At 40.3% G+C, this 12,314-nt stretch overlaps 2 protein-coding genes across 2 annotated transcripts in view; both read right to left on the bottom strand.

Annotated features, from left to right (window-relative positions):
* Positions 1–12,314, bottom strand: part of LOC138946588 (atrial natriuretic peptide receptor 1-like) — a 157,132-nt gene that overhangs the window by 134,434 nt on the left and 10,384 nt on the right. The gene's annotated exons all lie outside the window — the stretch shown is intronic.
* On the bottom strand, positions 9,396–11,388 carry LOC138947628 (gastrula zinc finger protein XlCGF8.2DB-like). The gene is made up of 2 exons (XM_070319138.1): positions 10,716–11,388; positions 9,396–10,276 (listed from the first exon to the last, which is right to left on the bottom strand). Exons 1-2 carry the CDS (start codon positions 10,861–10,863, stop codon positions 9,732–9,734), a joined length of 693 nt encoding a protein of 230 aa, XP_070175239.1. The 5' UTR covers positions 10,864–11,388; the 3' UTR covers positions 9,396–9,731.

The following is a 12,314-nucleotide window of genomic DNA, read 5'->3' as shown; positions in this document are numbered from 1 at the left end:
ATGTATCAAAGTTAAACCAATAAATACAACAAGAAGGGCAAAGCCCATACGACTCACATGCTTGACCTTGACATGGTCAAATAACTAAACCTCGCAATGACATCATACACTAAGAACTGCTTTACACATTTTTCCTACCAAAATACATGTGACCCAAGGTCAAGGTCATCCAAGGTCATGCAACACAAAGCTGTTAATTCAAGACATAGGAAGTACAATGGTGCTTATTGGCTCTTTCTACCATGAGATATGGTCACTTTTAGTGGTTCACTACCTTATTTTGGTCACATTTCATAAGGGTCAAAGTGACCTTGACCTTGATCATATGTGACCAAATGTGTCTCATGATGAAAGCATAACATGTGCCCCACATAATTTTTAAGTTTGAAACAGTTATCTTCCATAGTTCAGGGTCAAGGTCACTTCAAAATATGTATACAATCCAATTTTGAAGAGCTCCTGTGACCTTGACCTTGAAGCAAGGTAAACCAAACTGGTATCAAAAGATGGGGCTTACTTTGCCCTATATATCATATATAGGTGAGGTATTGAATCTCAAAAACTTCAGAGAAAATGGGAAAAATGTAAAAAATAGCTGTTTTTTAGGCAACATTTATGGCCCCTGCGACCTTGACCTTGAAGCAAGGTCAAGATGCTATGTATGTTTTTTGGGGCCTTGTCATCATACACCATCTTGCCAAATTTGGTACTGATAGACTGAATAGTGTCCAAGAAATATCCAACGTTAAAGTTTTCCGGACGGACGTCCGGACGTCCGGACGGATGTCTGGACGTCCGGACGGACGGACGGACGACTCGGGTGAGTACATAGACTCACTTTTGCTTCGCATGTGAGTCAATAAAAAGGGTTTTATAGCCGATTGCAATTTTAGGCTATATTGACGTCATCACACGAAATTTAAGAAACGCGAACAAGCAAATCTTAAGTGGTTTTACAGGTAAATATGTCATACGATATATCAAATTGAAGATCTCTTTGTGTACAATTCAGCTGTCATACTTTTGATGCCGTATAATCAAAACTTAACAAATTAAGCTTGAAAATCAATATTTTGGAAAATAATAAATTTAAATTAAAAACTATAAAATGTATTAATGCTTCACAATGTCAATCTTTAAAAACATTTTTAATCTCACATGTTAGCATATTTCCACACATTGAACGATAATAATGTTACTTCCAGACAAGAAAACACCGACTACAGCACAAGTTTGCAGTTATGCGTTATATTTTAGTCTGCCTGACTGAAAAAGTGTGTGTTTCTTCCTTAACCTGTATTTCCGCGATTATATAGCACACTATGTGTATGTAAGTGTGTATATATCCCTGTATGCATGTATGTATGTATGTATGCTTATGTGTGTATGTGAATCTCTCTCTCTCTTTCTCTCTCTCTTTCTCTCTCTCTCTATCTCTCTCTCTCTCTCTCTCTCTCTCTCTCTCTCTCTCTCTCTCTCTCTCTCTCTCTCTCATACACCCCCACACACACAATATCTGTTATCCTTGTTGCGGTGCAATTAAGGTTAGGTATCCAGCATGACAAAATCCCCAGCAATGCAATAATGACACAAACAACAGATTTTCAACAAAAAAAGGTCACAGCCGCAAAACAGAAATTGTCCAATCAATGAAATGTAACAAATACAATTGCAGAACAGAACACAGAAACATTACCCGCTATTACGAGCTAGTCGTGTGACAGAGAGTTTTCTTGCACACGAGACTGTAGATGTTTCACGACGGCTTTAGCCGGAGTGAAACAGCAGCAGTCGAGTGTGCTAGAAAACTCTCTGTCACACGACTAGCTCGTAATGGCGATTATGTCTCACAGCTTCAACAGAGGAGAGAACAAACACGTTTTGCGTACTCACGCTTGATAAACCTAAACACAGGAGCAGCCATTGTGGAGAGATCTACTTTTTGACGAAAGTGACCGAACAACTATAAATGACGTCTCGGAATATGTGAATGACGTCACAGTCATCGTCACAGTCTGTATCTTTTGAAGCATCGCAATCTTCATGACGTCTTTCTGTGTCTGCATCCGCGAAATGTTTGTTCTTTCCGGGATCTTTGTCATCTATGTTCACAACTCTGTCCTTATAGTGTCAGACTAACAGGCCTCCTGAGCGAGCCACTTTCCAAGGGCAGCTAAATTCGCGTATGGAAACAGTACTGTCGTCTAGGATGCCGTTTTCAGTATTCTGAGCGTTGAAGAATTCGTAAAGAGAAGAAACGATAACAGCAGGAGAAATAAAAGTCGTGTGTGCATTTTGGGGTTTTTGGGGGGACGATTTCGAGTTTGAATCCGTTCTTGCACATGCTCCAAAGCGCGTAACATACAATCTTGCACACGTTTGCTTTAGTAGTGGCAAAGAAGGAAAGCGTGTGACATTTAAATATAACATCCGGTATTTAGCGCCAAAAAGTCAAATCATTAGTTATGAGAAGCAATTAAGAACAATAAACAATTCAGCACCATAAAAGTCATTTCAAGTCATAAGTCACACTTTAAATTTCAAAAATCGTCGGGAAATTAATTCAGCATTATAACAATACCATCAATAAACACACAAGCATGAAGATAAAGCAGAACAGACCGAAATTGTAGCACAGAAATGAATTCTGCAAATATCGCGATCAAAGAAGAACACCAGGTGACTAAGTGCATCAAACCTATCGTCAAACAGACATTACACATTCAATGAGATGTACCTACAGATCAGGTAATTCGTGCTACAAAACCCAGTGCGGATCATAGTCTAAAAGACATCGATATATTACTAAATCATACAGTACTTCAGCGCCATACTTCTCTTCTTCTTCTTCGGCGTTCATGGGCTGAAACTCCCACATACACTCGTGTTTTTGCACTAGTGGGTTTTTACGTGCATGGTCGTTTTTACCACGCCATCTAGGCAGCCATACGCCGCTTTCGGAAGAAGCATGCTGGATATTTTCGTGTTCCTATAACCCACCGAACTCTGACGTGGATTACAGGATCTTTTCCGTGCGCACTTAGTCGTGTGCTTGCGTGTACAGTCCCCGGCGAAAAAAACGCAACTCATTCGCGCCCATTGTTGCGAGTGATTTTTTGTCATTTTTAAATTGTCGTAAAATGTGAACCAGATAAGATAAATCAAAACGAAAAACAGATTCGTAGAGGATATTTTACTGGCTCCACGACAAATGCATAGTATTTAATCGTTTTTATCTTTTACTTGTTTATAAATTGTGTTATTCAGGGTAGGGGTCAAGCGAGTCGTGATTGCAGGCAAACGTGTCTCTTCAACATGCTACAAAAATCGTAAAAATGAATATTATTTTAACAAGGTAAAGACATTTTTTGAGGAAATTCATTTCTTAACAACACAATTTAATTAGAATTATTCGCCAAAGCGTTTAAGACGAATTTTTTTATGCAAAGATCACTTCGACACTTGGCCACAAATAGCACCTGTTTTTCAAAGAAATCATCGCGTCGATTCCGTGCGAATGAGCTTTTGCCAAACAACCCTTTGTAACACTAAGTGATACGATAAGCCCTGGGAGATGGAAAAAATCTCCACACTTAACCCACCAGACGGCCGCGGCCGGGATTCGAACCCTCGACCTTCCGATTAAGAGGCCGACGTCTTACCACCCCGTCACAGCGCCCGTCAGCGCCATACAATAATGTAAGATCATCAGTCACACAACACCGAAATGTAACAAAAACATCGGGTAATTCGATCGATCAGCACCAAATTTGTTTGTTTGTTTATTTGCTTAACGCCCAGCCTACCACGAAGGGCCATATCAGGGCGGTGCTGCTTTGACATTTAACGTGCGCCACACACAAGACAGAAGTCGCAGCACAGGCTTCATGTCTCACCCAGTCAAATTATTCTGACACCGGACCAACCAGTCCTAGCACTAACCCTATAATGCCAGACGCCAGGCGGAGCAGCCACTAGATTGCCAATTTTAAAGTCTTAGGTATGACCCGGCCGGGGTTGTTCGAACCCACGACCTCCCGATCACAGGGCGGACGCCTTACCACTAGGCCAACCGATCAGCACCAAATTAAAACATTGCAGATCTTTAGCCACACAAAGAAAGAGATGTAACAAAAACATCAGGTAATTCGATCGATCGGCACCATATAAAAACAGTTAACCAAGTTCTCACTGAAAGTGAAGAACGAAGCGGTACCGCAGGTTAAAACGCTACCTTTTGTTGGAGTAACCCAGGATGCACGATTGACTTGGAAGCCACATAAGCAACAGCGATTAACAAATTCGCACAAACGAAATGAGAGTGCAGACATATGTGTCCATGTGCACGTGTGTCTGTCTGTATTCAAGTGTGTGTAGGTTTGTGTTCGTGTGTGTGTGAGTATGTATGTATGTGTGTACGTGTCTGTCTGTCTTTGTGATTCTGGATCAAAATGTATGGGTTTGAGTTTGTGTGTGTGTGTGTGTGTGTGTGTTTTGTGAGAGAACGTTTTACCGATAATTTACTTTGCAAAGCGAGTATCTACAGCTAGGTTACTGCGAAAAGGGCTTCTGTGTGCTGATCGGTCCTGTGAAGCAATCCATGTTGCAGTGAGATAGCTACGTGTTTTGTCCAATTGTTTTTAACCGGAATTTTGTCCCCCAACAAACCCTCTCCTTGGGTCTGTTAATTTTGCTGGGTCACGGGGTCCTGCGTGTCGTGAATAGCCTGTTTCTGATAATAATACTTGTGGCGAAGACGAGTCATGTAAGCAAAATTGCTGTTCTTGTTAGATCTGTTCACTATGACTGATGGATCTATTCAAGGCCGCGTCGCGGAGAAAAAAAATCATTACCACAGCTGGAAGGCTCGGTTATTCTTTTTAAAGATGTTGCTAATTCGTTGATCTAACTTTGATGGGGAGTTGACAAACCTAAAATTGTAACGTATTTTCCTATGACATTTCACGGCATGCCTTGATTCAGCCTTCGGCGGTGAAACAGTTGAAAAGCGTTTAAAGGCCAACATCCACAAGAATTTTTCTCCTGGAGCGACCTAAACTTGAACCCGTCGCTATTCTTGCATGTCTGTTTACTTCGTGTTGCACGCAAAATTTGAGCGACTTCCTTGCCGCGTGGATTGACGAAGCTGTTTTATTCTCGTGACTGAAAACACTGCAGTGCGTGCAGTTTTATTCTGTGGGTTCGACAGATTGACTAAATGTTGTAATTTCGCTTTCACGAATCAGGAACCGACAAGGAATAAGATGAAAGTGTTTTTAAATTGATTTCAACAATTTAATTTTGATAATAATTTTTATATTTTTAATTTTCAGAGCTTGTTTTTAATCCAAATATAACATATTTATATGTTTTTGGAATCAGAAAATGATGGAGAATAAGATGAACGTAAATTTGAATCGTTCTATAAAAATTTTTTTTTTTTTTTACAATTTTCAGATTTTTAATGACCAAAGTGTGTGTGTGTGTGTGTGTGTGTGTGTGTGCGTGTGTGTGTGTGTGTGTGTGTGTGTAGAGCGATTGAGACCAAACCACTGGACCGATCTTTATGAATTTTTCCATGATAGTTCCTGGGATTGATATCCCCGAAAGTTTTTTCTTTTTTTTAAGAAATGTCTTTGATGACGTCATATCCGGCTTTTCGTGAAAGTTGAGGCGGCACTGTCACGCTCTCATTTTTCAACCAAATTGGTTCAAATTTTGGTCAAGTAATCTTCGACGACGCCCGGACTTCGGTATTGCATTTCAGCTTGGTGGCTTAAAAATTAATTAATGACATTGGTCATTAAAAATCTGAAAATTGTAAAAAAAATATTTTTTTATAAAAACGATTCAAATTTACGTTCATCTTATTCTCCATCATTTTCTGATTCCAAAAACATATAAATATGTTATATTTGGATTAAAAACAAGCTCTGAAATTTAAAAATATAAAAATTATTATCAAAATTAAATTGTCCAAATCAATTTAAAAACACTTTCATCTTATTCCTTGTCGGTTCCGGATTCCAAAAACATATAGATATAATATGTTTGGATTAAAAACACGCTCAGAAAGTTAAAACGAAGAGAGGTACAGAAAAGCGTGCTATCCTTCTCAGCGCAAGTACTACCCCGCTCTTCTTGTCAATTTCACTTGCCTTTGCCATGAGCGGTGGACTGACGATGCTACAAGTATACGGTCTTGCTGAAAAATTGCATTGCGTTCCGTTTCATTCTGTGTGTTCGACAGCTACTTGACTAAATGTTGTATTTTCGCCTAACACGACTTGTTTTTACATTTAGTCAAGTTATGACTAAATGTTTTAACATCGAGGGGGGAATCGAGACGAGGGTCGTGGTGTATGTGTGTGTGTATGTGTGTGTGTGCGTGTGTGTGTGTGTGTGTGTGTGTGTGTGTGCGTGCGTGTAGAGCGATTCAGACCAAACTACTGGACCGATCTTTATGAAATTTGACATGAAAGTTCCTGGGTATGATAGCCCCATACGTTTTTTTCATTTTTTTGATAAATGTCTTTGATGACGTCATATCCGGCTTTTCGTGAAAGTTGAGGCGGCACTGTCACGCCCTCATTTTTCAACCAAATTGGTTGAAATTTCGGTCAAGTATTGTTCGACGAAGCCCGGACTTCGGTATTGCATTTCAGTGTGGTGGCTTGAAAATTAATTAATGACTTTGGTCATTAAAAATCTGAAAATTGTAAAAAAAATATTTCTTTTATAAATCGATCCCAATTTACGTTCATCTTATTTTCCATCATTTGCTGATTCCAAAAACATATAAATATGTTATATTCGGATTAAAAACAAGCTCTGAAAATTAAATATATAAAAATTATTATCAAAATTAAATTGTCCAAATCAATTTAAAAACACTTTCATCTTATTTCTTGTCGGTTCCTGATTCCAAAAACATATAGATATGATATGTTTGGATTAAAAACACGCTCAGAAAGTTAAAACAAAGAGAGGTACAGAAAAGCGTGCTATCCTTCTTAGCGCAACTACTACCCCGCTCTTCTTGTCAATTTCACTGCCTTTGCCATGAGCGGTGGCCTGACGATGCTACGAGTAAAATGGCATTGCGTTCAGTTTCATTCTGTGAGTTCGACAGCTACTTGACTAAATATTGTATTTTCGCCTTACGCGACTTGTTATAATTTCGCTTCACGCGACTTGTTATTTATGTATCCAAAACATCATAGAACGTGGTACAATGCATGAAAACAACGCCGACAGTAAACAAGATGTTATCTGGGCAGTACATTGGGTTGAACTAAAAGAATTCTGCTGAGAATGTACACAAAAAAACAAGTCGCGTAAGGCGAAATTACAACATTTAGTCAAGCTGTCGAACTAACAGAATGAAACTGAACTCACTGCATTTTTACAGCAAGAGCGTATACTCGTAGCATCGTCAGTCAACCGCTCGATGCACAGGCAGTGAAATTGACAAGAAGAGCGGGGTAGTAGTTGCGCTGAGAAGGATAGCACGCTTTTCTTTATCTCTATTCTTTTTAACTTTCTGAGCGTGTTTTTAATCCAAACATATCACATCTATATGTTTTTGGAATCAGGAACCCACAAGGAATAAGGTGAAATTGTTTTTAAATCGATTTCGGAAATTTTATTTTAATAATAATTTTTATATTTTTTAATTTTCAGAGCTTGTTTTTAATCCAAATATAACATATTTATATGTTTTTGGAATCAGAAAAGGATGAAGAATAAGATAAACGTAAATTTGGATCGTTTTAAAAACATTTTTTTTTTTTTACAATTTTCAGATTTTTAATGACCAAAGTCATTAATTAATTGTTAAGCCACCAAGCTGAAATGCAATACCGAAGTCCGGCCTTCGTCGAAGATTGCTGGGCCAAAATTTCAATCAATTTGATTGAAAAATGAGGGTGTGACAGTGCCGCCTCAACTTTTACAAAAAGCCGGATATGACGTCATCAAAGGAATTTATCGAAAAAAAGAAAAAAAGGTCAGGGGATATCTTTCCCAGGAACTCTCATGTCAAATTTCATAAAGATCGGTCCAGTAGTTTGGTCTGAATCGCTCTACACACACACACAGACAGACACACACACACACACACACACACACACACCACGACCCTCGTCTCGATTCCCCCCTCTACCACACCCCTGACTCTCTTCCCACACTGTGTTAAGAAAATTTTCTTCCCGACGCTTCCGTCATCTGCTTCAGGGGAAATTCAAAGAGGTTGGTGAAGCTATTTATCTCTATAAATGAAGTATTACGAAGTGTTGCACATCGAGATAGGTCAGGTTAGTTCTGTTAGTGTCTATACTTAATGCCAATGGGTTTTTCGGGTTTGTATTTCGCGTATTTTACCCGTGAATCGGCCGAATGACGGACCCGTCGCTGCACAGCTGCAAAGTTTGTCGCTTCGAGCGCAAAATCGTGAGGAAAACGCGTCTTGTAAGTAATGCTAATACATTCTACCAAAACCTAAACATGTCTGCACCAATCCTGCCAAGTGTCGTAGTTGTAGTCCCCCGCAAACAGCTGTAATCGTAAGAAGAATGTGATCATTCCTGCAGATTTGTGTGTCGTGCACCCGATTTGACCAAATTTTAGCGTGTCGTACACCCGCTGTGACGTTTTTCACGTCGTGACGTCCACCCGATGCTCACGTTCTGTGTCGTCTCTCCGATCGTGCACTTACCTTTTGCACATGACCTTTCTCACTTGTTACATTGTGTCATCCCCCATACATAAACACGAATTACATGTATAGCTTTGTTCTTTTGTATTCTGACTGGCATGGAGTCATTTTCAGACACAGTCATGGAGATGACAATAGCCGGATCTTACCACCAATGTGGATAAAGACACCTTGGTAAGTACTCTTAGTCTCGCTTACCTTTCAACCATTGCAAAGGGGTGTTGGGGCAGGAATAAAGTTATCTTCCATCCAGGCCCCACAGTTGGGTTGACATGACAGTCTAGGGTAGATACACTGCACTGTGCGATGCAGGTAGCTGGTATGCCCCTGTCCAAATGGATCTTTAAACATCTTACAGAATTTACACTGATTATAAACAAAGAGATTTTTGACTCACATGCGAAGCAAAAGTGAGTCTATGTACTCAGCCTAGTCGTCCGTCCCTCCGTCCGGCCGTCTGTCCCAAAAGCTTAAACGTTGGATTTTTTCTCAGCCGCTATGAAGTCTATCAGCGCCAAATGTGGCATGATGGTGTATGATGACAAGACCTTAAAAAACATACATAGTGACTTGACCTCGCTTCAAGGTCAAGGTCACGGGCCTTTAAAAACTGTTATTTTTCACATTTTCCCAATTTTCTCCCAAGTTTTTGAAAATGTCGACCCGAGCTACAAGTGGTATATAGGGCATAGTGAACCCTATCTTTTGATACCAGTTTGGTTGACCTTGCTTCAAGGTCAAGGTCATTTTGACCCCTCTGAAATGTGTCCAAAACGTGACTTTACCACTAAATGACAATGTCTCTTGGTAGAAAGTGCCAATAAACACCAATGTGCTTCCTATCTGTTGAATTGATAGCCATGTCTTGTGTGACCTTGACCTGGAGTCAAGGTCATGTGGTGTATTTTGGGTGGAAAAATGTGGAAAATAGTTCTGAATGTATGGTGTCATTGCCAGCTTCAGTTGTTTGACTTTTAATATCACCTGAAGGTCAAGGTCATTTAAAGGTGCATACTCAAGTAGATGCAGACATTGGACAGCCTTTCGCCACATGGCGGCGTAGTTGTTCACGGTGCTTGAAGTGTGCAAAACACACCTTACAAGAACACCCTGCCCGTGTGTGATGGTAACGGACATGGTCACTCAGAAACCTTTTTAGTGCAAAGGTCTTGCCACACTGGGTGCAGGCCACCTCTTTTGGTTTCCCTTTGCACACATGCTTTGAGGGGTACACGCTTTTAGGACTTGCATAAGATCTGCCGCATGAATCACACGAATAAGGCTTAATCTTGTCATGCTTCACGTTGCGGTGTGACGTCAGATCAATTTTTTGTGTGAACTTTTTGTCACATATGGTGCATTCATGATTTGTTTTTCCTTCACCATGATCAAAGCGCTGATGAGCCCACAAGGTGCGGTAATGCTTGTAAGTGTTACCACACTCGTGGCACTGGTGCACTGACTTGTCAGCCGAGGCCTCCATCTTCTTCTTCATGGGTGTCTTCTTCTTCTTGGGCGACTTTGGCTTCTCTGTCGAAGGCCCAGCACCATCGTCAGCAGCTGTCCACATACAACAAGATACAAAAAGCTTGTGTTAGTCTAACCAGATCGAATGTATATAAACATTATTCAGGTACAATAGTCCGTTGTTGCATTGTAAAACTATAACTATAACATGATCAGTACGCTTTCATATTATCATAATCAAGCGTTGCCAATACCTGCACACGGACAACAGCTACAGTCAACTGGTGGTAATGGATGGCTCACACGTTAATCCTTATTGTCAAAAAACGATAACAATGTTGTAGCTATAACCTATTGACATGAGGTGCAGCCAATCGCTGCTTTCAGCTGTCAGTTCAATAGGTTTACAGCTACATCATTGTTGTCGCTAAACCTGAATTTTGACAAGAATCGACGTGTGCAAGAATCCACGTGTGAGCGGCCCATAAACATGATCCTGCACAGGCTTACATAATAATAAAATATAACTTACATGTCGATTTCTCTTTGGGTGTCGATGTTTCTTTGGGTGTCACCTTTGCCTCCTTTTCTGGAGTTTGGACTATGTCCAGGTAACTATCCATAAATTCAGCGGATAACTCCGCTTCTTCTTCTTCCACAACTTCCATGACCTGATCCATGTTGTCCCTGAAAAATCACTCCAAGACGATCAGAATACAAACAAACAAGGTCATGTGCAAAAGGTAAGTGCACGATCGGAGAGACGACACAGAACGTGAGCATCGGGTGGACGTCACGACGTGAAAAACGTCACAGCGGGTGTACGACACGCTAAAATTCGGTCAAATCGGGTGCACGACACACAAATCTGCAGGAATGATCACATTCTTCTTACGATTACAGCTGTTTGCGGGGGACTACAACTACGACACTTGGCAGGATTGGTGCAGACATGTTTAGGTTTTGGTAGAATGTATTAGCATTACTTACAAGACGCGTTTTCCTCACGATTTTGCGCTCGAAGCGACAAACTTTGCAGCTGTGCAGCGACGGGTCCGTCATTCGGCCGATTCACGGGTAAAATACGCGAAATACAAACCCGAAAAACCCATTGGCATTAAGTATAGACACTAACAGAACTAACCTGACCTATCTCGATGTGCAACACTTCGTAATACTTCATTTATAGAGATAAATAGCTTCACCAACCTCTTTGAATTTCCCCTGAAGCAGATGACGGAAGCGTCGGGAAGAAAATTTTCTTAACACAGTGTGGGAAGAGAGTCAGGGCAGTGTCTACGTTAAAACATTTAGTCAAAACTTGACTAAATGTAAAAACAAGTCGCGTAAGGCGAAAATACAACATTTAGTCAAGTAGCTGTCGAACTCACAGAATGAAACGGAACGCAAGGTGTGGAAGGTGTTTCTATAACCTGCCCTGTAGTGTGTTTTATGTAAAATCAATGTCTTGTTTGTACTATTGTTATGTACCACGCCTGAATTTCTCTATGAGATAATAAAGTATTCTTATTCTTATTCTTATTCAATGCAATTTTTCAGCAAGACCGTATACACGCCGGAACCTCAGCTGTACCCGCGGATACCCGCAGGCTCTAAGTGTCTGCACAAAATCGTCTCTGCTTTCTCTAAAATGACATATCATTACAAAACTATTGTTTGTACTTCAACCTAAGGTATTATAGCACCCTATCATCGATTTAATTTTTTCCTTTTGTTCGTATGTGAAGGCTGAGCTTCGAGTATTTGTGGATTTCCTGTAAAAAGTACCAAAATTCTGACTTCTGCAGCTTGTTTAATAAGCTTGGATTTCCGTAATAAATGTGTAAAGTCAGAATTTTGGCACTTTTTACAGGAAATGCACAAATACTCGAAGCTCAGCCTTCACATTCGAACGAAAGGAAAAAATTAAATTGATGGTAGGGTGCTATAATACCTTAGGTTGAAGTACAAACAATAGTTTTGTAATGATATGTCATTTTAGAGAAAGCAGAGACGATTTTGTGCAGACACTCACCACTCGTGTTGACAATTTCTGTCTGCGGTGAACAGCCTGCAGAGCCTGCGGTTATCCGCGGGTTCAGCCGAGGTTCCGGCGTGAGGTATACTCGAA

The sequence above is a fragment of the Littorina saxatilis genome, linkage group LG14 (assembly GCF_037325665.1).
Source record: "Littorina saxatilis isolate snail1 linkage group LG14, US_GU_Lsax_2.0, whole genome shotgun sequence".
NCBI classification, from domain to species: domain Eukaryota; kingdom Metazoa; phylum Mollusca; class Gastropoda; order Littorinimorpha; family Littorinidae; genus Littorina; species Littorina saxatilis.
This window is presented reverse-complemented; position numbering and strand designations above follow the sequence as displayed.

What these genes read in the sequence shown, in the direction of transcription:
- LOC138947628 (XM_070319138.1), bottom strand. Translation starts at nt 10,863, where the DNA reads ATGGATCAGGTCATGGAAGTTGTGGAAGAAGAAGAAGCGGAGTTATCC. An exon ending in ACCCAAAGAGAAATCGACAT is followed by an intron (nt 10,277 to 10,715) that starts GTAAGTTATATT and finishes GTATGTGGACAG; the next exon opens with CTGCTGACGATGGTGCTGGG.